At 45.9% G+C, this 26,391-nt stretch overlaps 2 protein-coding genes across 5 annotated transcripts in view; one reads left to right on the forward strand and one right to left on the reverse strand.

Moving 5' to 3' along the window:
* Nucleotides 1–5,603: 5,603 nt before the first annotated feature.
* Nucleotides 5,604–17,228, reverse strand: ARV1 (ARV1 homolog, fatty acid homeostasis modulator; the record flags this gene model as incomplete). The annotated part of the gene is given in 6 exon segments (XM_082853891.1): nucleotides 5,604–5,805; nucleotides 5,807–5,921; nucleotides 6,936–7,160; nucleotides 9,802–9,955; nucleotides 12,537–12,656; nucleotides 17,019–17,228. Coding segments are annotated over 6 exon segments (849 nt in total). The 3' UTR covers nucleotides 5,604–5,780.
* A 260-nt stretch (nucleotides 17,229–17,488) lies between these two features.
* TTC13 (tetratricopeptide repeat domain 13) overlaps nucleotides 17,489–26,391 on the forward strand; it is a gene marked incomplete at its 5' end in the record, with an annotated part of 70,192 nt that continues 61,289 nt past the window's right edge. For 3 of the 4 annotated variants that reach the window (XM_082854522.1, XM_082854523.1, XM_082854524.1), the window contains one exon: nucleotides 17,504–17,777. In XM_082854522.1, the coding sequence (XP_082710648.1) occupies nucleotides 17,504–17,777 (274 nt within the window). Of the gene's footprint in view, nucleotides 17,778–26,391 lie in introns of all 4 variants that reach the window. The other variant, XM_082854525.1, reaches the window with a different exon arrangement.

The raw sequence follows: 26,391 nt of genomic DNA on the forward strand, positions 1-26,391 counted from the left end.
AAAGGTACAACACATCTCTTAAGGATCGCAGCAATTCTGAGGAAAGAATACAATACAACGCTCATTTTCTTCTGCAGCTTCTTCCTTGGAGGCAGAGGACTAATATTTAATCTGGTTCTAGTCATTTGAGTTCCCTATTTATTTAAAACTCTGTTGTTCTCTATTCCTAACTGTATTTGAAGACGATTATCCTTTTTCTTAACAAGGTAAGAATGACTGCAGTACCCCCCATTAGACTAGGGGTGGAGACTAATATAGATCCAGGGATCCACCCTTAGGCTAGGTAGTAGTGACCAAGATAGACCCGGGGATCCACCATTAGACTAAGTAGTGGAGACCAAGACAGACCTGGGGATCCACCATTAGACTAGGTAGTAGTGACCAAGATAGACCCAGAGATCTCCCATTAAACTAGGTAGTGGAGACCAAGATAGACCCAGGGATCCACCATTCAACTAGGTAGTGGAGACCAAGATAGACCCAGGGATCCACCATTCAACTAGGTAGTGGAGACCAAGATAGACCCAGGGACCCACCATTCAACTAGGTAGTGGAGACCAAGATAGACCCAGGGACCCACCATTCAACTAGGTAGTGGAGACCAAGATAGACCCAGGGACCCACCATTCAACTAGGTAGTGGAGACCAAGATAGACCCAGGGATCTACCATTCAACTAGGTAGTGGAGACCAAGATAGACCCAGGGACCCACCATTCAACTAGGTAGTGGAGACCAAGATAGACCCAGGGATCTACCATTAGACTAGGGGTGGAGACTAATATAGACCCAGGGATCCCCTGTTAGACTAGGAGTGGAGACCAGGTTTTAGTCCCAGTTCTATCACTATATGCTTCTGTGACCATGAGCGTATCCCTGAACCATTCTGAGCTTCAGTTTCTTCATATAAGACTGATTTTAAAAATATCTTCAGCTTTTCTGACTGATGTTTGCCTTGTTTTGTTGTAAATACCTAAAAATACGCTTTCTTTGGCTCTCATGTGCACCATGACGTTTTCTTCCCGATTTAGTTCAAAGGCTTCAAACACTGTGATGGAAAATCTTCCAACAGAAGACCACTTGTCCGTTTTCTCTGTGCCTTATTCATCTATATTGTGCTCTCATAAATTGAGTATTTTTTCTCCTGGTTCTTGGCTGTGTTGAAAACTCGAGAGTCAGCAGTGGGCTGTCTGTGTAGCCACTGTGACGGTAACTGACCCGTGATCTTAAGGTAGCTTTTCTAGGATGGCTTGGGTACGTATGCTTTTTCAATAAAAGTGTGGATAAAAGTAATTTTTATACCTTCAAGAGAATTTTCATATAAATGCCTTCTTCGTTGTTGTCAGACCATGTTTCAGTGACTGGGGGAGAGAGAGGGATGGCTTGGAAGACATAAGCATCATTCTAAGGCCCAAGCACCACCACTACCTCGTCTTCCTGGCACAATTGAAAATTCTGCCATCTCAGGAATCACGGGGCAAAATGTAACAACTGTAAAACCTAGGTGGCGGATAGGTGTGTTTTCACTGTACAATTCTTTCAACGTTTTTGTATCTTTGAAACTTTTCATAAAGCATGTTGAAAAAGTAGGGCCACTGATAGCACAGGGATAAGATGAACTCCTGTGCCGGGCACTGGGGCACGGCCTGGGCAGCGGGAGAACTGGCCACCTCGCAGTGACCTGGAAGGCAGTCTCTCTCCCTTGTTCCTGGAGTCTTGCCCTTTGTTTTCTCACTCCAGTGAGTGATGTGGTAAATAGGCTGAGTGGAGTCCACGGTCAGAGCTGATCAGATGGGTTTCCCTTGCAGTCCTTACCACACATTCTGCAGCGCTTAGCTACCTACCGCTCACGGATACCTCACCGACACCCTGGAAAGGGGTTTCTAACACTTCCTTCATTTTGAAAGATTAACAAGTACCTTTATGGTGATCAAGACAGCCTGGGAATGTATTGAGTACGAATTTATAAATGGGTGATGTGTGTCTCTTTATCTGAGTCAAAGATTTGAAAAGATATGATCAGTGTAGGGGTTTTTTTGGTCATTTTTTCCCATTTGTTTTCGAATTGCTTTTTTCTTTTGGTTGTATGCCTTTGAACCATGTTTTCTACCCCCTCCTTAACATTTACAGGCTCCATCTGGTGGCCAACGGTCCTCTCCAGCCTACGGCTGTTCTGTGATGTTATCCCAGTTGGTTTTGTCCTGTTTTTTTTTTTTTTTTACTTTGGAGTCTTCTTTTTAACTCTCTGTGTTGGTTTCATCATCCTTGGGATAAATTACAACTCACGAGGCCCTTCATAATCCGACCTTTACGTGTCTTCCTAGTGTCCTTTGTAAAACTCCCACTGCCCACGTTCCACCCAGTTGGACTATTCGCTTTCAGCTCCTGCCTGTGCACATTAGCACTCTGCTCTCTAGGAATGTACGTGCACTGGTATCCTCTCTACCAGGGGTAATGGAAAGTTCGTGTCCTTTCCCCTTCCCCTTGGAAGACCTTCTCGACTTCTGAGACTGGAACAGGTGTTCCCACTCTGCCTTTCCTGAGTACCCTATACTCACCCCTTTATAACACTTATGACACTGTACTGCAATTACCTACTCCTGTTTCTACATCCATCACTACTCGGTAAATGTCGAGAGGGCCGTGTCTTTTTTCCCACTGTATCCGTAGTGTCTGACCCAAACAGAGTAGGTGCTCAGTAAACATCTGGTGAATGAATAAGTAAATAATGAATGAAAGAACAAATGAATGAAGCAGGGAGAGAGAAAAGGAGAGAGGTGATATTTATTTAATAACAGCTCTGTTGAGATATAATTCACTCCTGTTAAGTGGACAAATTCAGTTGTTTTTAGTTATTTTTGGATCAGCTGATTTTAAAGAGGAACTTAGTTACAGGGGAAGATACTGAATTAAATATTCACAAAAGCTCAGTTTATTGTGACTGCATTGAGAGAAAAGCGTTTCTCTTGTTTAAGAACACAAAATATTATTTTAACCATTAACATTTAAATGTCAAAGGAACGAACAAAGATCTTTTCTTCTGTGTGACGCATGAATTCACGTTCCTTCAATTCAGATGCTTACCTGAACCATCTATAATGTAGATGGTTCCTTGTGTTTGTGTGAGTGTCTGTGTGTGTGTCCCTGTGTGGTTTAGTTGTTTCCTACATGTAGGGGTGGGGTGGTAGGGTTAGGAGTCCCCAACGCCATAACCGTTGCTTTCTTTTTCAGGAAGTGTATCCAAATCTTTGCTTCATTTTACACAACAATAACGAGAAGCTTGGTTTGTATTTTACGCCTTCTATTTTACGGATGCAGCTGGTCATGCCCCAGAGAGTAAAAAAAAAAGGACACTGTGGATGATGAATGAAGTATTCAGAGCGGCACGTTCTGCTGAAGATCAAATCAGTAGATACTTACTAGGGCAGGCCCTGTACTGTGGGAGACGCAGGCATGGGCTCTCCCGGCACCCAACCAGACTGGGGGAGACGAGCATAAAACATGAAACAACGTAAGGGACGTTAAAGACAGGTGACCTTCTCCTTACCAGAAGCTGTCATGGGTAGCCTGACAAGTGAAGCGCTAACAGAAGGAGGGGACAGGCGTTCAGCACCGGAAGGGTCTCAGGAGCGCCGGCAGTGTGACTGTGCTGAGCTGGGCACCGGGAGGTCTACGGAGGGAGTGAGCACGGCAGACTGGAGTGTGGGGAAGGGCTTCGTTCCACGGAGAAGCAGAGGTGACTGGACCTGGTTAGGCAGAGAAGAGGCCCCTCCAGGTCCTGGAGAGGGTGTGACATCTCTGGGGAGGGGGAGAGTGCAGTAGAGAACGTGGGCAGGAGCATGTCTGCAGAGGAGAAGTTAGCACTAGAGCTCAGAGAACACTAAAAGGTGTTCCTCAGGAAGAGGAAGCTCCTGTCCACAGTAGGAAAGGATGAGAAATTCAGAGAGACACCAGGAGCGGTGCTCAGTGAAGAGAGGCAGAAGGTGGGTGAGGCTGTTGTAAACTGTGAAGCAGGAGACCAGGAGGCTTGGGCTGGGGTCGGAGTGACAAGATGAGAAGCCATCAGGAAGGTTCTGTTTCCGTGGGGACGGGCGGGCGGGGTACTGAGTTCGATTTTAGAGGTAATGGCCACACCGTCCTGGCAGTACCTCGGAGGCAGTGGAAGGGCATGAGTGACCTGGCAGAGGCGGAGGGCTAGAGGTGTCAGATCTGGAAAGATCTGGAAGCAACCTGCACTGAGAGATGGGCCAAGGCGTGCGGAAGCCGGGCGTCTGCACGGCAGGAGGGAGAAGCGGAGGGCCGAGGACGGAAGCCGGGCACAGACAGGGAAGTCGGTGACAGAAGGGGCCCGGGCGGCCTGTTTCAGAAGCCAGCTGCTTCCAGCGCAGGGCGGCGACAGGGAGGAGCCTGACAGCCGGCGGCGGCTGCCTTTGATCGCAGGAGCAGCGGCTCGGGGGACTAGGGAGGAAGGACGTGTCACTAAGAGGGAAGGCAATGGAGAAAGAGGCTCAGGGCAGCTGCTCGCAAGTCGAGGGCTGCACGTGTCTGCTGGCAGAGGGGAGGAGCCGGCACAGACGAGAGAGGATGGAGGGAGCGATGCCTGGGGGCCGGAGAGGACGAGGCTGAGCTGAGCAGGGCGGGGGGGGGGGGGGGTGCGGGGGGGGGGAGGCGGAGGTACCGGGAGAGGCGGAGGTGGTCTGCGGGACGCGGAGGACGCGCCCGCCCGCAGCTGCTCGCTCCTGCCCCACGCTTCCCTCACCAGCTGCCCCGCCTTCAGGTCGCCCGTCCTGCCTCAAGGCGGACTGCAGCTGTGGTCCAGACCCCTGAGGGTGACCAGAGGCGGGAGGACAGCTGCAGGGTGGAATCCGCCCGGGGTGCGGGGCGTGGAACGCTGAGCAGGGCTCCGAGGCGGGATGGAGGGAGGAGGAAAGAAGGCAAACGCCAAACAAGTTCCGGAACGGAGGGGGGACACCCAAGGAGTTGGTAAGTCTCAATTCTCAGCAAAGTGACAGCAGACGCGGAAGGAAGGAGCGCGGGAAGACTTCAGAACAACTGCTCTAAGGCCGGTGTGTGTGTGTGTGTGTGTGTGTGTGTGTGTGTGTGTGTGTGTGTGTGTGTGTGTGTGTGTGTGTGTGTGTGTGTGTGTGTGTGTGTGTGTGTGTGTCTGTCTGTCTGTCTGTCTTGGGTCCCTAGAGGTGCCCTCGAGACAGGAGCAGCCACCTGGCCGTGCTCTGTGCAGACACAGGGACCGCCTGCCAGGCTTCACAGAGGAAACGGCTGGTGGACTCACCCCAAGAGCTCTAACGGGGGCGCTGACAGAAGGGTAGGAAGCTGGCTCATTTCCAGGGACTAACAGGATAAGGCAACAGCTGCCTCTAGGTTCCAGGCACAGTCAAGAGAGAGGCAAGGGAGGTGAGAAGTAGAGGAAAGTGAGAGGTTTAGGGAAGAGAGGTACAAAAGGCAGCAAAGGCAGGGTTCATGGGAGGGAGGGAGTGGAATGGTTGGAAAGGGTGGGAGACGGCTGTCGTTCAGAGTCCGAGGTCTTAGGAGGTGTGCGTTGGAGGGAAGGTGTTACAGAACTGTGAGAACAGGGCCCCAGAAGCAACAAAAACATAGCTATTGATGTCACTGTGGATGACAAAAGACCCCGAGGGAGATGGAGGTGACCTCGAGGCACCCGGGTGCCGGGGGGTGGGTGATGTATTCTGCGACGACATCTGTCTAATCTGAGGAGGACACGTGTCTGCGTGCATGATCACTGAGAGATTCTCTCTGTACCTCTTCAAAAGTCTTGAGGTTTACGGATGGCAGTCACTTCCAACAGCCCATGCCATCCTCTGGAAGAAGTAGACCATGGCGCTCTCCACCAGTAAGCCACTCAAGATGGCCAAAAAGGAGAGCTTGCGGTTGACGTTTAGGGTCACTGAAAAAGAGAAGGCAACTGATAAGTTCTTAAGAGTTTAATTAAATGATACTGGCATGTAAATTATGTGGTAGTGTGAATGGAGTTGTTTTGTAAAGCTGTTTTTAGAAAATCTGTTTGTTCTTATTAATCTATGCTGTTACTTTTCCATCTGCAAACCTTCTGAGAGAACCAAAGCATCTGCTTATAACAAAAACACTGAGCCTCTCCTGCTTGCATCAAGACACGGATTCCCATGAATATTACACAGGAAAATGAAAGATTCTAAGGTTATAAAGAGAGTAACAGAAAAAATTTGCTACTCTTGGTTTTATAGTTTACAAGATGATAAACATTATACAAAGTATCAGATAATAGGTCCATTTAAAATAGCACTTCTCACAATGTGTGGGATAAAGGAAGACACACAGGGCTGCTTACCCCTTCCTTGAACTGTCCTGAGCTGGGAGGCAGGCTGGCACCCTACCCTGGCTTGATAACTGCCGGCCATGTAACCTTGGTCAAGTCCCCACGAGTCATAAAGTGGAGATAATAATGGCTGCCCTACAGACCCCAGCGGATAGATATAATGCATAAAGAAGGCATTCTGAAAACCAGAGTACCATGTGGTTAAACCGAACACCGAATGTGTGCTATATGTGAGGCACTATAGAGATGTTAGGCATCGTGATTATTCTACGAAGAATCCCAGCGTTTAACAGGTTATGTAAAAACTACTCTATAGGGCTTCCCTGGTGGCGCAGTGGTTGAGAGTCCGCCTGCCGATGCAGGGGACACGGGTTCGTGCCCCGGTCCGGGAGGATCCCACGTGCCGCGGAGCGGCTGGGCCCGTGAGCCATGGCCGCTGAGCCTGCGCGTCCGGAGCCTGTGCTCCGCAACGGGAGAGGCCACAGCGGTGAGAGGCCCGCGTACCGCAAAAAAAAAACCCCCAAAACCCAAAACTACTCTATAGAAACAAGACTTCAAGCTTTCAGATGGGTTGAAAGCTGAGAAAACAATAAGACACAAACATACCTCTAACTGCCTGAAAATTTGACGTAAGGACAAATACTTTAATGAGTCTGAGGCACAGGGGTGTGTAGTCATGCTCCCAGATGACAGCTGGGATGAGCAGGAGTTTTCCGTAGCTGGATAATAACAACGCTTTCAGCAGCAAAGCGAAGTTGGGGTTTTTTTTCGCTGTTAGGGGTCGTTCTACCCACAGGAAAGTAAAGATGCCAGTAAAGTAGGCAGTTTGTTCTAAGGAGGAAATGAAAAATAAAGATATGAACGTCCAATCCAAAGCAGAGCCCCCTAGAAGCAAACAACCCACAATTCCAAAGTGCAGCCCATCAGCTGACCACGAAAGAAATGCTTCACCAAGGTCAAAGTTTCCTTTTTGTCCCCTTTTCTTCTTCTTCTTCTTTTTTAAATAAACCCCTGTCTCTTGTGTCAAATCCTGTATGATTTCAGAAATGTATTTCAATAATTCTTTCATGAAATACTTCATCACCCTCTGGAGAAAAAGTAACTCCATAAGAACTGTAATCATCAACATTCTAAAGTTCCTTTTAGGAAGTAAGGTTCTGTGTAAACAGCTTTAGTCCTAGCGATCTCCACAGAAAGAACAGACAGGAGAACGGACGCTTTTAAATCTGAAAGGTGGGACCCAGCCTAGGAAGTACCTATGAAGATGTTTTTCGTGGTTCATTCTTCTACTCTTTATTGAGTGCCTATTAGCCATAAGATTCTGAATACTCTGTCAGCTAAATTTAAAACTTCCCTTATTCATTTTAACAAACTTTTTGAGAGTAATTCCATATCCTTCCAGAAAGCATTCAGAGAGAGTCCAGACTAGAAGAAGCAATAGTTCCCCTGGTGTCCCACAGTCAGAATAGGGCACCATCTGTTCTGTCCCCATCAACTAGGAATTTAACGTTGCTTTTAACTGCACTATTCTTTTTATGAAGATGGTTAGTGCTGACTTCCCGGCTGCATACATTCTGAATGGTCTGTCCCTAATTCTGCCTTAAGGTTTCTGCAGGATCAGGTTTTTCTGGAACACCCGTATCATATTACAGGAGAAACAACTGTATTCTTTCTAAGATGTTTTATAACTGAATCTAGCCAAAATAAAGAGGTTCCAAATATAGGTGATTAGGATCGATCAACATAATTTAGGATGGTTAGCCCACATGAAATTTGATATATTCTTCAGGAGAGACACACTACCTCAGAAGGACTGAAGGGCTTGTCAACGGCAAGGATCTGTGCAAACAGGCAGATCATACAGCCTGGGTTTTGGACCAATAATAATAATAATAATAAAGAACTCCCTAACAACAAGAACCATCTAACGATGGTGGGTTGTCTCCTGTCACTGGGGATACTCAAGCCCTTTTGCAGGAATCTAGAGAGAAGGGTTTCTTGTACTGGACAGGAGGGCTGACTAGGTCACCCTCCATAGCTTTCTAGCTTAGAACTTGGGAGACTCAGGGAACTGCAGCTGCCCTTGGGCTCTGCACACTCCTTCACAAGGCAGATGTTGGAGAGCCCCTAGTACTTAAGGCGTTGGTGATCAGGTGGCTTCAGTAGGAGCGGCGGTGGAGGAAACGGGAGACAGGGCGCCAGACCTTCCCCTGGCTCTGCGCTGATGGTAACCTGCGGGGGCACTTACAGTAAACCATTTGCCCTTCCTGTTCCTGTGCTTCCACAGCTGCAGATAGGGAAGGAGCCCCCATCTACCCACCGAAGAGGATGGTTGTGAAAACTGAGTTGATAATACCGTAAAAACCGTGTTTAGGTTGTAAAATACTGTATTTGTGTAAAATATTCTTTATGAGTTGTTTTAGGGATTTGAAACCTAACTAGGGATTAGATTAAGACACATAAAAAAGTTAAGTAACAGTAGAAAAAAATTTCTGATCAGGTGTCAAAATGGCCACTGTAGAGTCGGTGCCACAGAAATTCCAAACTATTTGAAAACAAGCCTGGTTTGCTTTTTAGAAATTATGGACATAGAGCAGTTTATCTAGAGCAATTCTAAGAGGCTTTGCTTTAAAGCTTAAAATTATATTAGGTTCTGGTTCTTGGTTTAGGTGATGTGTTCAAGGATGTTTTTAATATTATTACTTACATTTGGGAATTCTCAGCATATAGATGAATTTTAAAACCCCTGGGACTGGATGAATTTTAAAACCCCTGGGCCGAGGGAGTAAGGGCAGATTGAGAAGAAAAAGGGACAAAAGAGGACACACAGTCCAGAAATATGACATTGGAGTGGACTGGAGACAACATTACTAAAATAATATTTCAGTATAATGAAAAGATTATAGAAGCAGAAAAGCATGGAAACCAGTAAGTAATAAAATAGTCACAGAAATTAATTCAACCCAATTCTGACCTAAGTCACAAATGCAAATTCGGAAGAAAAGCCATTTCAGAACTTAAAGAATTTGGGGGAGTAGCCCCTTCCCTGCATGCAGCCAGATATATAACAAGTTTCCCCTATTAAATACATTGCATTAGTACAATGCAGTCAGTATAATACATTGAATAATGCCTGGCAATTATCAATCTGTTTTAATAAAGATGAGATTCAGGCAATCTTCAGATTGGATAATCAGAACTTAAATTGAAGAATTTTACTAAAAATACTGTGTCTCAAAATACTTTATGAAACACTCTGATCTGATAAGCATTATTTCCATGCCATATGTGTGGTAACAAAAAGAAAGCAGGTGATTTATACACACTCACCTAGCAGATTAGTGGTACAGCTGAAAATTTAGTCTCAAGTCTTCTGACTAGCTCCTCTTTACCAGTGATTAAGACCATACACCTTAATTTTAAAATCAAAATGTTAGGTCAACTAAGAATAGAAAGCATGGCTTCTTCCTACCTAGAGAAGCAATTGCAAACATTCTATAGAAATCCCACTCTTTAGCATATCTGATAAAGTCGTCAGGATCAATGCTCCGGCTTGAATCTTGAAGCTGCCACCATCTCAGGTACGCTTCACAAAGCAAACAAAACACGCAGAGCTTTCCGTGCATCTGGTAGGCAAAAAGACATTGCCATGCAATCAGGTAAAGAAACAACTGTACTTAACACCAATAGGCACAGACAGAGCTAACTTCTGTGGTTTTTGAAGGATGTCCCACCTAGTAGCTTGTCAAACTCTGAACTGCCCAATTAAATGCCAACTGTATTCAGTCTGTAACCAGTAGTTCTTAATCAGCAATGTTCAGCAGAAGCATCACATGGGGAGAGTTTTCGAAACACAAATGTCTACGCCCCAGTCCTGATTCAGAATCTGTGGAAGTAAATCCTAGGCACGCATATTTTGAAACAGTTCCAGGCAGAGGGTGAATTTTTTTTTTAACATCTTTATTGGAGTATAGTTGCTTTACAATGGTGTGTTAGTTTCTGCTTTATAACAAAGTGAATCAGCTATACATATACATATGTCCCCATATCCCCTCCCTCTTGCGTCTCCCTCCCTCCCACCCTCCCTATCCCACCCCTCTAGGTGGTCACAAAGCACGGAGCTGATCTCCCTGTGCTATGCAGCTGCTTCCCACTAGCTATCTATTTTACATTTGGTAGTGTACATATAAGTCCATGCCACTCTCTCAGTTCGTCCCAGCTTACCCTTCCCCCTCCCTGTGTCCTCAAGTCCATTCTCTACATCTGCATCTTTATTCCTGTCCTGCCCCGAGGTTCTTCATAACCTTTTTTTTTTTTTTAGATTCCATATATGTGTTGGCATACGGTATTTGTTTTTCTCTTTCTGACTTACTTCACTCTGTATGACAGACTCTAGGTCCATACACCTCACTACAAATAACTCAATTTCATTTATTTTTATGGCTGAGTAATATTCCATTGTATATATGTGCCACATCTTCTTTATCCATTCATCTGTCGATGGGCATTTAGGTTGCTTCCATGACCTGGCTATTGTAAATAGTGCTGCAGTGAACATTGGGGTGCCTGTGTCTTTTTGAATTATGGTTTTCTCTGGGTATATGCCCAGTAGTGGGATTGCTGGGTCATGTGGTAACTCTATTTTTAGTTTTTTAAGGAACCTCCATACTGTTCTCCATAGTGGCTGTATCAATTTACATTCCCACCAACAGTGCAAGAGGGTTCCCTTTTCTCCACACCCAGAGGGTGAATTCTAATGTGCACCCCTGGTTAAGAAATCACTGCTTTAAATAGGAGTTCACCCTCCATTATATTTTCAACATTCGTCTGATACACGGAATCCAGCAAGAATTTGTGTGACTCAGGAGAGATGGAAGCAGCAATAAGAGAATAGATTCAACCTGAAGATTTCATGATTCCTCCGAAGAAACGATTAGTCTGAACATGAATTTCTTAAAAAGTGCCCCTAGGTTGGATGAGTATAAATGAAAATAGTGAAAGCAATTAAAAGCTGGAAGTTTTTAAGAGGCTGAAATTTTGGTAAAAACAGAAAATGCTAGGCAACAAGAAGTGGCTTTGTTCCATATATTTCTCCCATGGGTTGACATTTATCAATATAAAGTGGGGAAGAGAAAGTATGTGTGCAAACTCAATGTGGTCCAGGGACGAGCGCGGGGTGAGCTCCTCAGGCTCCTCCAGCTGGCGCACTGGCGCTCCTGGCTGCACTCTGGAATTGCCCAGGGAGTTGTAGAAATACTCTTTCCTGGATCCCATCCCCAAAGATTCGCATGTAACTGGTTCTGGGTGAGGCCTCGGCTTGGAAGAATTAACTGCTGTCCCCTCCGTCTCCCCCAGGTGGTTCTAATGTGTAGCAAGGTTTGAGACTCAATTATATTACTAATATAAACACTGCCTGGGTTGTTTAACTTGGGGGAGGAGGCACCGGGAAAATAAATTGCAGTTACTGTCCCCGTTAGCCCAAAATTAGGGGTGCCAGATTTGGCAAAGAAAAACACAGGACACCCAGTTAAATACGCATTTTAGATAAACAGCAAATACTGTTTTTGTGTATGTATGTTCCATGCAATACTTAGGACATATGCTAAAAAATTATTTATTGTTTATCTGACTTCCAAGTTTAATTGGGTGTCCTGTATTTTATTTGTCAACCCTAGCCAAACTATTAAAAGAGTTCACAAGTCAGTACATTAAATGTATATTTCAAAAAAAAAAAAATCCAACTTCATATATTAGGACTTTTCTGATTTTTCACCTCATGTGTTCCCTGAACAGCAGAGTATAACATGCAATAAGTTAAGTTTTTAAAACTTTTTCTTTCAATGTTTGCTTATTTCTTTTAGGTATAATTCTCTCCCTACCAGGTTATATTTAATTTTATTCTGTTCAAAATTATTGATGTCTGTTTCAAAAGGTAACCTACTAAAAGGCAATCCAGATTATGGTTTGTCAACTTCCTGCTAGTGCCCATATTCTTAAACATACACTAAACACTGTACACTTTTTTAAAAAGCAGTGCCTGCTATTTCTAGAAATTTCCAGACATTGTTGAGATAGAAGACCCACTCTTGTTAGAATTTCTTTGTTTAAATAATATTCTTTAATTCTGTTCAAAATTGTTGATATTATTATTTAAAAATGCAAAATCATCCAGTAAAATTAGAAAAGAAAAAAATTATAACAACTTACATTTATTTTGGTATTGAAAAGAATATGCCTGTAGGCCTGGGCTCTGCATAAAATAGCATTAATCAAGATGATAACAGGATCATACTCGATATATTTGTCTACAGGTTTCTGGCAGGATTTCTGAAATAATGCAAGATAACATTAGAATAAACATATTCATACATTCTGAAATCTTAAAGGATTTCAAAACAGCGGAGTCTACTTTGGATTTGTATGGCAATAAGGTTATATCAGCATTTATTTAAATAAACTTCCATTCAGGTACAAGATGTTCAACTGCATAAGACCTGGTTTCAGAAATGCCTAAATAGAATCTTCTAGGCTAAAAATACTAATCTTTTAATCTCATATTTAAGAAGACCCAAAAGATATTTGATTTAAAGACTGATTTTAGGCAGGAAAGTATCTCAGAGCACGCTACTTTCAATTGGTAGGAATTATTATAAAATAAGTAAGTTTATAATGTACTTTCATTGCCTGTTGGCTAGATGGCCCCAACTTTGTGGTTCTTGAAACATGATTTGGAGAAAAGGGTTCAGAAAAGTAACCCTGCACCCAGAGCTTCTGAGAGCTCCAGGCAGGTAGGAATCCTCGGGTGGCACATACCAAGAGAAGCCTGCCTGTCTTTCTCTCCATGGAGAACATGGCAAGAAAATGGTCCTTCTCTGCCATAGTAGACACTGGAGAACGCTGGCTGTATGCAAGAACGGGGTTGTGCCGCCTGATTCTGAGTTGCCCAAATCAAGGCTCCCTGGGCTCTCAGCCATTCCTATTAAAGGGCTTTTTTTTTTGGACACGTGATTACAATGTTATGAAATCCCAATACCATCAGAACATATAAAATGCAGGTATAGGAGAACAAGCTCATTAGAAATGACATTTGAAGGAGTATTAGCTACAAAGTTGCATCAAGTGTCCTATTCACTGCATAAACTAATGGCTACAATTGAAACACAAAACATTTTGAAACTTTGAGGGGATAAAATAGAAATAGAAGAAGTGATGGATATGCAAACATACCAGGATGGCCTTTTAATTATATCAAAGTGCTAGAAGAAGAATGGAGTGCGCTGAAGAATATGAACCCTGCCTTCCCAATGTCACCAAGTTAGAGTCAATTCCAATTTAAAGCTTCTCCACTTCACTCATGTCGTTACAAGAAGTGTGTATGTCTGTCTAGTCATCAGATGAACCAATGAAGGGAGATGTGCTACTACTCCAAATTTAAATCCACCTAATAGATCTGAGGTTTAAGAGGTTAGGCTTTTTAGCTGAGCAAAGAGTAAGCCAGTATCTAAACAGAAGCCACAGAATCAGAAATTCTACATACATGACAGAGCTGTTTTCTAGAACCTCTCCCTGTGCTCCTCATGTGGAGAACACTTCCTCTCTTTATACAAATGAGAATGGAAGACCAGAGATGCTACTTCACTTTGAAATGAAACTGCAGACTGGTCAGGGATCCTCTCTTTGTCCTTTAAAAGTTCCCTAAAACCCATCTTCTGACAGCATCACAAGTCTAAGACAGGAGGTAGGCAGAAACCAGCAGCAGGAGACACAGCGGCGTAGTTACTCCTTTTGCAATCATTTGTCTGACATACGTGTTTGGAGTGCCTATTACACTCACAACAGCTCTCTTTACTTAGCCATGTCTATGGACCAGGCACTTCCACAGTGCTAGATACTTTCCTTGAGACATAGGCTCTACCCTCAAGGACCTTACAGTTTAGAAGGGGAAGTCAAATAAACATGCTACCGTAAGTGCTACAATGGAATGAGCACAGGGTGACATGAACCCCAACAGAAGAGGCAGCTGCTGGTATCATGGGACATGCTATGTGCTATGCCCATCTCCCCTTCCCAACGTGCTGAGTATTTTAGAAACATTGAGAATTCATTAAAATCTGCTGGCTCCCTCCCTATCAGTTTAGGCCACATTTTTTCCTTGTTCTGCTTCTGCTATTTGCTTTTCCCTTGAGTGCTTCCTTCACCTTGAATGTAATGAGTCAAACCACACACACACGCACAAGACGAACAAATGTGCTAAAACATCCGATTGGGAGATAGCTAAATGTGGTAGAAATGTTTTCTTGTTCTGGCAAGATGGTTCTATTCCGTATCATTTATTACTCAACAGACAAGTATCCTGAAAGAGAAAGCTGTCCTCTAAGAAACCCCTGCAGCACAGGGGCCGTGCACACCCTGGGAACTGAAGTACTGCTTCCACCAGCTCAGTTTTAACATGGATATGGCTTACTTTCTGCTGCTATGTTCTCTAATTCTATAATGAATCACATCTCTTTCAGAATATAAATTGGCCATTTTTTTTCATGAATATTCTTGCTGCTTCTTCCTGCCCATCATCTCCAGGACTAACCCCTTCCCCACTCATTCTCAAATTTTAGCTCCACAATAAGCAAACATATCTGAGAAGTGGAACCTGTGAGGGCAGTGCTGTCTTATTCATCTTTGCAGCCAGCACCCAGGGGTGAAAACTGCATCTTGGTGCCCTGAACAGAACTAAAACTTGAGACAGTCTCAAAGGAGTCTTGTTTTGTTTTGTTTTGTTACCATAATGGATTTAGCAAATATCTGAGCACTTAAAATAGGCCAGGCTCCTCAGGATATTGGAAGTACAGTATCTTTAATGTAACTCTAATAAATTGTGAAGCGCTGAAGCAGAGTGCGTGACTAAGGGCAAGGGACATGCTTCCATTAGAAGAATGTTGGGGACACAGACAAGCAAGCTGGGAGAAATGGCAGGAGAAAGCACGAGCAAAGGGAAGGGAGATTAGAATGAAAAGCACTGCAGGAGGCCAGGCTGCGCACCCGCTGACTCCAAATACAGCAGAGAAGAGATCGAAGTACCTATAAGTTACCGGCTGTAGCCACTTAGAGACTTTGTATATGTTTTCCCAACAAAGAGCCTGATGTCCAAACGCTTTTTCCGTTTAATCCCAGGACTTGGGCTGCCTTTACAAAGTTAATTAATTTATGGTTTGATTTTCAGAGTCTGGCATCACATGAATGATTTATCTGAGTAATGCAATCATGCATATCATTAAGCATTAGCATGCTATAAACAAGGATACTACCTACTCTGTTTCATCAGGGAATGACTGTGTACAATAATCCATAATGTACAGTACCACCGTTCAGTATTCCAAATATTACTCTAAAATCTGTCTCCTGGGTGAGAAAGTGCAATGTCTGGGGGAAAAAAGTGGGGGAGAGTATAGCTGTTGACCTAAACAGCTATCCAATAATTATTTTCTCTTTACATAAGTAAAGGTATAGAGAAGCCAGCGTCTGATGATTTGAACAGGGATTTTGTTGTTGTTAGCTTAATGCCAATATTTTTTTAAAATACAGATTATATTACAAATCACTGCTACCTAAAATGCATAGGCATTTACTAGCTTTTCTTTGGACAAACTATATTCACAGTTATGTGGCTGTCGTCTTTTAGACGGGCCATTTAATTGGCCTAGTCCAAAGCCATTAAGTTTAGACCACATATAACTTACTGTTCTCTCATACCGGGATGGCCTAGGATATGATCATCTAAAAAACCTAGAAATGGTTCACTCATTCAACAAATATTTATTTAATACCTACTATGTGTCAGACACTGTCCTGGGTGGTCCAACTACATTAATGAATAAAATACACACAATCTCTGTCCTTGTGTCGCTTACATTCCAGTGGGAGGAGACAGGCAATAAATAATAAAGTCGATTACATACAATGTTAGAAGATGATAGGTACTATGGAGAAAGATAAGCAGGGAAGAGTGATAAGGTATACCAGCCTTGAAGGGGGGCTCATCATTTTTAATAGGGTGGTCAGAGTAGGCCTCTCTATAAGATATTCGAGAAAAGTCCTTGAAGGAGGTGAGGGAATGAGCCACACAGATACCTGAGAGAAGACTGTTCCAGGCAGAGAATTTTTACTTCCTCCTTTTTGTTTTTTATGTCACCAACGTCTAGCATCGTACTTTGCACATAATACTCTACATGCAAAAACCACAACGGATGAAGCTTGAAAAAGTATTCTAGGAGAATTTACTATAGGTTATGAAGTGTAAAGATGGTATCATCTATCAAAGGGAGAATAAGGATGAAATAGCTTTGGCGTGAGCCCAAATGTCACCCTAATCCGATCTTTAAATGTCTACGCACAACACCTGCATCCATCTCCGTCCGAGGATTCGTTCGCCCGGAGCAGCAAACGTGACCGGCATGAGAAAAGCGCTGTAGGGTATGACTTCTCTACCACTATAGGGATTCATGCAAAGGTTCTACTGAGCAGGAACGGGAATGTCAAGCATCGAACTGAAGTCTGTATTAGAGGACCCTGAAACTCGTTGGTTTTTTATTTTTATCACCCTAAAAATCTGGTAGAGGTACCATGGGCTCTCGCGGTTCCCAAACCTCGCTGCGCCATTTCTTCCCCAAGGACAGCCCACACCAGACAACTCACACAGATGGTTATCTTCAGCACGCCGTGGCTGTAGTCTCGGTACAACTCCTTGGCCTCTTGGTTGCATTCGATGCACCTGTACTGGCAGGAGGCCGAGGCAGCAGCAGTAGTAGGAGTCACTGCCACCCCATCCGTCTTCCCCTTTCCGGCTGTCACCCCCTCGGCGTTCCCCTTGCCGGGCCGAAGCCCACTCCGCCCATCAGTGCTCATTTCCACGCAACTGCGGGCCAGAACTTCCGATTCAGTGGCGGGGAAGACGTCAGACGCCAGACCGGAAGCCTTGCGCGGCGCGGTGCTTACCGGGACTCGCAGTCCCAGCACTGAAAAGGGGCTCGCAGGCTGGCTGATCTGGGACTACAACTCCCAGGAGGCGTTGCCACTCCCCTTCTCCCGCCCCCTCGCCACGGCCCACCTGCCAGCCGCAGGTTCAGGCTGGGAGGCCGCAGTGCGCGGCGAGGGCCGCCGCACATGCGCCCTGAGGGAAGATGGCACCTGCCGGCTGCTGGTGCTGCGGCTGCTGGGGCGGCGCTGTGGCCGCCGCGGGCGCCGCCCGGCGAGTCTTGGTTCTGCTGCTGCTGCTGCTGCTGGGGGTTCTGTCCAGCGGGCCGCGACCAGGCGCCCTAGCCACCGAGCACTACTCGCCGCTGTCCCTGCTCAAGCAGGAGCTGCAGCACCGGCAGCAGCAGGAGGCCCCGGCGGGCGGCGGCTGCAGCCCGCAGTCCGGGGACTGGGGGGACCAGTACTCTGCCGAGTGCGGCGGTGAGTGGACGGCGGCGGCGGGCGGGCGTCCGGGTTGCCGCGGAGCGCCGGCGCGGTGGGTCCGGGGGCTGCGGGCCCCGGGGCCGATGTGTGGGCCGCCCGGGCCTCGCCGGCACCGGCCGCGGCGTGTGGCCCTGCGGGAGCCGGCTCCGCGAAGTGTCACGCCGGGGCTGCTTCCCGCCGCTCACACCCACGCCGCTGCGCGCCCTCCTCCCGAGGCCGCCGTGGGGAGGCCGGTGGCTAGTGAAAAGAGCTGACAGCATGCCCCCGAGGCCAGGGCGGCCTCTCTGCAGCCCTGGCAACTTTTGAGAGGGTGGAGGAGGAGATGGCAGGTGGCCCGGGGCAGCCCCAGTCCCTGCTCTGGCCCCCGCGGGTGCTGTGGGAGCGAGGGAGGGACCGACGGACAAAGAGGACCGGACCCGCGCCCGGAGCGGGGCTGTCTGGCCCATCTTAGGCCTGGAAATCAGGTTTCCTGACCTCCCGATTGACGTATTGTATCAAACATAGCCTGTAAATATGTGATCCCTGGGAAGAAAGGAGGGAACAGAAGAGTAACCCCATTGAATCTGTTCATTGACATCTTGCTCCCAGGCGTTTTAAGGTTGACCTGTGATCTGTCAGGTGTCTCCCAGAGAGTCAAAAGGGCCCTGCGGGCCTGTGTGCGTCAGAGCTGTGTGTGTGTGGGAACTGGGCCAGTTCATTCATTAAGATTGGGCGCTGTTGGCCTCAGTTAAGGTCCTGGGCAGATTCCTCAGGGGCAAGGTAGATATGTACATGTTTCGTTCTGAAGGTCTGTAGTGAGTCTTTTTACTCTTTAATCCCCTCCCTCGTCCTTTCCCTTTCCTCTTGCCCTCCGTGAGTTCCCCTAAGGCTCGCTTTTGAAACGTCCGGGTCTACCTAACTCACTAGGAGCTGGCTGGTTGCTTTTACGGCCTGACAGCAGTCTAGCATTGTGTACCTGGGAAGACAATAAGTGTTTTTGGTTGAGATGAAATGTCGAGGTTAGCACAGTCTGATTTCCTTTCAGCACAATCTGACTTCCTTGAGGACGTCTCGCTCACCGAGGGCTATGTGACTACTGTATTTTGAAGTAAGCCATGGCCGGTAACTGCATGAACGCCATGGCCAGCACTGCACAATGGCAAGAGGATGGCTTTTACCCTCTGTCACTTTCTGTGACTCCGAGCAGGTTGATTGCCTGTCTTTGCAAAATTGCCTCCTCTGTAAATTGAAGACACTGTTCCCCAATTACAGGGTTTTATTTTCTTCACAAGGATGCCGTGAGGGAAATGGGAAATCGCGATCGTACACGTACGCGGTGCTCGCTGTGTGCCCTGTGCCGTTGTGACAGCCTTAGGTTGGTTAGGCAGTACCCTCAGCCTGTCAGAGCGCTGGTAACTACATCATTGGGCGGTAGCTCCTTTTCTCAGAGGAGAAGACGGGGGCACAGTGAAATCATCACTTTCCTGAGGGCCCACAGCTGGAATGGGAGGAACCCAGGTGGTCAGACTCCAGACAGCATTTGTCTGAAGCACTCAATGATTATACTTAGGGAAAAAGCATCTGTAATATTTACAGGCATACAGTAGGTAGTGTGTAAATCTCCCTTTCCTTTCCCTCCTGTATTCATGTGATGCTCACTGGCTGAGGGAGACCCAGATTCTAGGCGATGAAAGACACAAATTATGAAATCAATTGATACTATTGCTATAGGTGGCTCATTTCACTTTGTAGTGTCAGGCTTACGCCAATGGTTAAGAGTCCTCGTTTGAGCCACCTCTGACTTGTATTATGCTTTTCACCCAAATCGTGATAAATGTAGGTTGTTAGAACTGGGGCATTTGGAGGAATCCTGTTCATTCTCCGTTCCCTCACATATGGAGACCATCATCTAATGTTCTCTGCTTCAGAGGATAAACACTGTATTATGAGGCTTTAAGCATAATTTATTTAAATGTTTCCATTTTCTCTTTATCCCCTCCGTGTAGTACTTATTTTCTTAGTTTAGAATTAAGAACATGCTGTTGAAAATTGGTGACACGTCTTCCAGACGGCCTTCCCTGGGCTGACGTGAGTGTCCCAGTGGCTGCCGACAGGTGCTGCAGTGGCTTTGCTGTTCCCGCGGCCACCTCAGGAAATGACTCCCAGGGTCAACTGCTCATGCTACCTGGGCCTCCAGGTGTTCCGCTTAGCTTTGCTGGCAGCAGTGTGTGACAAAAGCCGTCTCTTTTGTGGTAGAAACTCACCCACCTGTCTCTCATTTCTCCTTCCTTGTCCTAGACAGCCAGGTAGAAGCAAGTGAAACCTGCGTCAGTCCCTCTCTGTTCCAGGAAGAACAGCAGTTCAGGATTTACAGCGAGCCAGATTGTCGCCTGAGGGGTTCATGCTCTGCGTCGAGAGCCCCCGTATGATCGGCATTAGGGTCTAAGCAAGTGCTGGGATCCAGAACTGATCAGTTATTCAGAATCAAGCCCTGCCCTCACCAACTATTTATTAATCACGTCACCGGCCCGGCTGGCTCATCCAGCCCAAGCCTATCCCTATAGGGCAGAGGGCAGCCATGGCTGCACAGCCACTTTTCAGAAGCCTGCCCCCTGCTTTTGGATATAAATGACTGAGTTGATGCCTGCAGGAGTCTGAATCTGCACACCTTCAGATGAGCTGCGTATGTATTCTCTTAAGGCAGAACCTCCAGTGATTGTAGGGACAAAGAGGACGGCTGGTGGGAGCTGTCTGGACAGCAAAATGACAGTGGCCGAAATCCAGGCCCCAGGGAGCAGCCTCAGGGGGCCCAGCTGCCCAGACGGCAAGCACGGGTGATCTCAGTGCCACGGACCTCAGCCCGGCTTTCCTGTTCCCCAGCCCCCCTTCAGCTCTTTCTCCTCTAGCACGTTTTTACATTTCGCTTTTTATTTGAAAAGCATGTGTAACCACAGACTTCAGATATTCTGTTTTCCCGTGGTGAAAATTACCTTGCTCTTTTAAAAACACGAACACTGTAATGTACATAGTTTTCAAATAAAAGTAAATGTCCCCTCCCTTCCTTGTTACCTTTGCCCTGTTTGTAGTTTGGAACTGTGGGAAGAAATAAGGAACAGAAGTTTTCCCCTGATTCTTTCCCTCGGGTTTATCCTTGTCAACACTGCATCCTTATTTCGCACAGTACTTGACACTGAAGTAGGTACTGTTTTTGTCTCCATTTCATGTAAGGGGAAACTGAGGCAAAGAGAAGTTAAGAATGGTCACGCAGAGAGTCGAGCCAGGATTTGAACCTGGCCTCCCGACCGTTTGTAAACTTCCCGTCAGTAATATTTGCGTGTTAGTATAATTTCGTACTAATATAATTGATAAAGTCCTATGCCCTTAAGCTTTGTTTGTTGTAAGTTATAGTCTTAGGTAACTTGTCCTAGAATTTTATGTCTACGTTATGTGCAAGGATGCTCCATTGAGCCTAATACTTGAACCGTAGAGGGGACTGGATCTGTTCTTTTTTTAAAAGATTTATTTATTATTTATTTTTAAATTTTATTTACTTCGGCTGTGTTGGGTCTTAGTTGCAGCACGTGGGATCTTTGTTGAGGCATGCGGGATCTTTCATTGCGGTGTGTGGGCTCTTCATTCTGGTGCGTGGGCTTCTCTCTAGTTGCGGCGTGTGGGTTTTCTCGTCTCTAGTTGTGGCGCGCAGGCTCCAGGGCGTGTGAGCTCTGTAGTTTGCGACACGCGGGCTCAGTAGTTGTGGCACGCGGGCTTAGTTACCCCGCAGCATGTGGGATCTTAGTTCCCTGATCAGGGATCGAACCCTCATCCCTTGCATTACAAGTCAGATTCTTTACTACTGGACCATGAGGGAAGTCCCTGGATCTGTTTTTTTTTTACCTGAAAACCTGTTTGTGTGCCTCCTAGATTCTACTCAGTGTTGTAGACCCTGGGGTTACAGCACGGTCGGCTGAGTTCCTCAGTGGAGCCTGTGTTCTGGTGGGGGAAGGAGCAGTGTGCAATAGGCCTGGTGATAAGCGCCTTGAGGAATAGAGTGGTGTGGGGATGCTTCTTTGAGAGGTGGCCTGGGAAGGCGTCTGCTAAGGTGACACGAGCAAAGACCCGGATGGAGTGAGACTCAGAGAGAGATCTTAGCCATATCTTAACTTGACCCCCTGATGTCACAGATCTGGTAAAGTAAGGTCTAGTTAAGTTGTAACTTGTCCACTGATTCAAGAATTCAGGTTTTCTCCTCTGCTCTTCCTACCAAAGTTAAGCTGCATCTTATTCCAGTGCAGCATTCGTCTGTATTAAATGTCTTTATGTGTTCTTTATAGATGGTCCACCTGTATTTTAGTTCAAACACATGCATTTCTAGTACTTGTTTCAAAACTACTTTTGTTTTCCTTATTTGAAAATGTATTAATAAGAACAGTGAATTGCGTGTTTTTCTTTTTTTTTTAACTGCCTTCTTGAGAGTTTTTTGTCTGCTCCTAGGTGAGGTAGCTTTGTACTTGATGTCTTTGTGGTCGTTTTCATCTGACTGGTGACATTAGCACTGTCCGTGCTTAATGCCTCAGTCGAGTTCAATGATTAATTTGCAACCTCGAAGTACTTTTCTTTAGTTTGTTGAAATTAACAATCCCAGATTTGAGTTTATTTCATTTTCCCACTGTTCTTTGTGGAGAACGGAACATTAGTGTCTGTCCGATTTGGGAGCCTTAACTGCCAGAAAAACAAGGAAGTAGCTGTGAACCTAGCTCTGTGTTTTTGACAAAGCCAGTCAGACTTAAAGAGATTGTCAGTACTTATGGTCTCTCTCTTAACTGAGGGATTGGTTATTTAAATACGTGCAATCGGTCTTAATGCTCACAGCCTTAAATGACTGCTGTGTCTTAGAGGTGGTAAGGAATCAATAGAGGGAAACTTCTATAATGAGAGCTGTTTCCTCTTTTGCTCTGACTGCGGGGAAGTTTAGAGCCAAGTTTTTTACGCTCAGTTACGGCAGCTGTGGTAACCCTTACTGTTGGTGTATTTGCTTGATCCTTTTTCCCCTTGGCCCTGATTTTCTGCGCTAGTTATCATACCCAGTTTTGTGGCAGATCTCTTCTGATCTTTTCAAGACATACACAGTAAATTGGACAGTGTAAAGGAACTAGCTTATTTTGAGCACAGAGACTGAGGCACAGAGTGATGAAGAGATTCGTGTATTGTTACCTCAGCCAGCCCAGACGACTGATCACTGTGAGGGTGAACAACATTTTTCAGAAAGTCATCTGATTCAGGGGTGGCTCTTTGTCATGAGAGCCCTGTGAAGCTGGTAGCCCATGGTATTTGCATACTCGTTAGCTTCTTCCTGTAGATACGTTGTCGTTAAGAATTACATTTACCTTTTACAAGTTTCTGTGCACTGGTAGATGTGTTCAGCTTTGGGTGACAGAGGTTAATTCTCTTCCCCTCTGGATGAGGGCAAAAGATATGTGGCCTGGTTTTTTTTTGATTTGTTTGTTTGTTTTTTTGCGGTACGCGGGCCTCTCACTGCTGTGGCCTCTCTCGTCGCGGAGCACAGGCTCCGGACGCTCAGGCTCAGCGGACATGGATCACGGACCCAGCCGCTCCGCGGCATGTGGGATCTTCCCGGACCGGGGCATGAACCCGTGTCCCCTGCATCGGCAGGCGGACTCTCAACCACTGCGCCACCAGGGAAGCCCTGGCCTGGGTTTTTAAACCTACATACCTGGAGCATGTGACTACAGGAAGTGGCAGAGTACTTTCTATATAAAAACTTTTCAAGGAGTCTCTTTTACAGCCTGTAGAGACAGCTTGGTTTCTTTGCACTCAGTAGATACTTGCCTGACTGACCAACTTATAAAGCATCCCCTTTTCACAGTGTAGTGTTTTAAAGAGGTCATCTTATCTTTTTGTTTGGGCTTGTTATCTTGCAGATAGAATAAGTACAAAATTTATTAAAATAACAGAATTTTAATACTTTTCCCTTCGGGTTAATGCTTTCCAACATTTTCCTTCTGCTGTCTTTATTTTTACTCTTTATTGAAATATGACATATGCAGAAAAATGTGTGCATCACAAGTGTAACGCTCCATAAATTTTCACAAACTGAGTAACGCGTGTAACCAGAAAGAACCCCGAAGAACCCCAAATCAATAGCTGCTATCTGTTTTAAAGTGTGCTAAGAAAGTCTTATTCTACGTCACCCTTGTTTCATTGGGAAATATTTGCTGTGGCTTCATTTCTGCCTCAGGAACCGGCACAGTGCATGGACTCTGCTCAGGCACTGGCGTTCTTCACACAGGTGCCCGGGGGTCCCGTGTCAGGTGGTCTGTCCTCCACCTGGCACGACTTCTGCACGAAAGACCAGTTGACTTCTCTTGTGACTTTTTCCTGCCTGTGTTTGGAGTGTTCTAAGTGACACTGCGTTTCCTTATCTCTAACGGTTTCACATCACTGCCTAGATCTGCTTCAGCTTTCCCAGTAGAGCTGATGACGTTTGACAGTACGTGTGGGCTTATGCGAAAGTCTTCAGCTCTTAAGAGCGCGTGCCACCCTGAGCCTGCGATGCATTTTCAGCGCAGTTTATAACCCCAGGCTAAGTGAGCAGCCTTTGTGGTTACGGCCCGCTGCCCAGTATGCTGGCGGCAGCACCTGCCATCCTGTTCTGTTCCTGGATCGGCGCCCCGTAACTTGCTTCCATGCTTCTTTTTCCATTCTGTGCAGCTGACCAACTCCTTTTCTTTTGGTTTTATACCTTCTTTACAAGTACTTTACTTTTAAAATACTTTACTGAGTTAATACAGCTTCAGTCAAATTATATTCATGTTTTGCTAAAAAGCCGTCCTGTCTCTTTTCAGATGGCTTTTGCAGATCCTCGTTCTAGAGGACTAGTTATATGTTGACTTTATAATCTAATTCTCAGCGGGCGGCCTCTATTTTCAAGTTGTTTTATGATACCTTACACATCTCAGGCACTGATGAATAGTATTTTATTAGAACAGAAGAAGCATATAAATTCTTCAGAGGAGAATTTTCCCTGTTATTACTTTTCCTGTTACTACATTCTAAAGGAAAAGTACCACCTGGGACCATCCAGCAAGGTAATCTACAACGTCCTTGTTACTGAACCGAACTTGAGTCGGCACGCCCGCAGCACCGCAAAGCCAGTCTGCTGACACCGGGCTGTGGTGAAGGAAAGTTCGATTATCTGCAGGGCGCCAAGCCAGGAGGGCTAGCAGCTTATGCTCAGAAAGTCCAGACTCCCTGATGGCTTTCAGGGAAGGGTTTTAAAGGCAACATTTGGGGTGAGGGTTGTAGCCTGTGCACTTCCTTCTGATTGGTTGGTGGTGAGGCAATAAGGTGATGTTTTGGGGACCTTAATCATCAAGCTTCTGGTTCCAACCAGTCTGGGATCTACAGGCTTGTGATCAGCAGGTCGTCACCTTCCTCCACCTGGGTGGGGTCTTAGTTTCTGCAGAACAACTCCAAGGTTATCGTCCTTTAGGAGGAACTAGGACTTCTGTCGCTGAACTGTTTAAGCTACCATTACGTTTCTTGCTTGACCTTTTTTCCTTAGTTTCTGCATTCCCTCACTTCCCTAATTGGTAACTGCTTGAGTCTGCTCTTTGGAACTCAGGGAAGACCTAGGAGACTAAAGCCTTTTTCAACAAACAAGGAACAGTTGACATGGAGGGGGGTCCCCATGGTCCCGGGAGGACCCCGCAGGGGTCGCCCCCCCCCCACCTTTTCTTTGATACTCCTCAATCTTGAGGGGGAACAGGGAGCAGGATAAGAAAGAGCATAAAGTCTTGGATAGAAAGGTTAATCATAAACTTGACAGGACAGCTCGGTTTCAGGGGGACCTAGCTTCACTCTCAACAGTGGTTGTCTTACAAATGCAGAAACTGATAAAAGCAAAGTTTCCTGGGTTTTAAGCTCTGAAATATATGTCACGTTAAACGTAGTCATGGCTGTTCTAAGATGCACTTAAGGAGAGAAGGAATCTTTTGTTCATGTTTTATATGCGTTTTATACCTGCATATCTGCGCAAAAACGCTTTTACCAGAATTACTCATTAAAGTCCAGTTATTGACAAAAAAAAGCAAAGGTACTACAAGTTGATGCCGTGTAGCACGTGTTTGACCTTCAGGGAGCTCCTCCAGCCACGGTAATGCGGTCTGCTCTTCCCGGGTTACCCTACACCTGGGACCAGAATTGTCGATAAATATGTGATACCTGACTTCCAAGTTCTGGCTCCTCCATGGGAAAAGCCCAGTCATCCTTGTGTTCAGGTGAACCTGGCCCACCGTCTGTTATACCTAGAGCCAGGTGGTCAAGTGATGAGCACAGAAGCAGCTGTGGAATTCCTTATGAAACATTTTCTTTCGGGGCAACACAAACTTTCAGTCAGCTTTCCCTTGCAGGACAGGAATGTGTGACACACGCATGCTCTTTGCAGTAACACCGCCTCTCCTCAGCAGGAGGCAATGCTGTCCTCTTATTTGATCGAGAATTTCCACGCTTTCCCACCATTCTAGCTGTCAGCCCGCCCACAGCTGTACTTATAGCCTTTGCCTGCGGTCCTGTCTCCTTGGAGGACCCGTGGCTTCTGCCTGGTGCAGCGCCC

This window comes from Leucopleurus acutus (genome assembly GCF_964270905.1).
Source record: "Leucopleurus acutus genome assembly, chromosome: 14".
In the NCBI taxonomy this organism is placed as follows: Eukaryota; Metazoa; Chordata; class Mammalia; order Artiodactyla; family Delphinidae; genus Leucopleurus; species Leucopleurus acutus.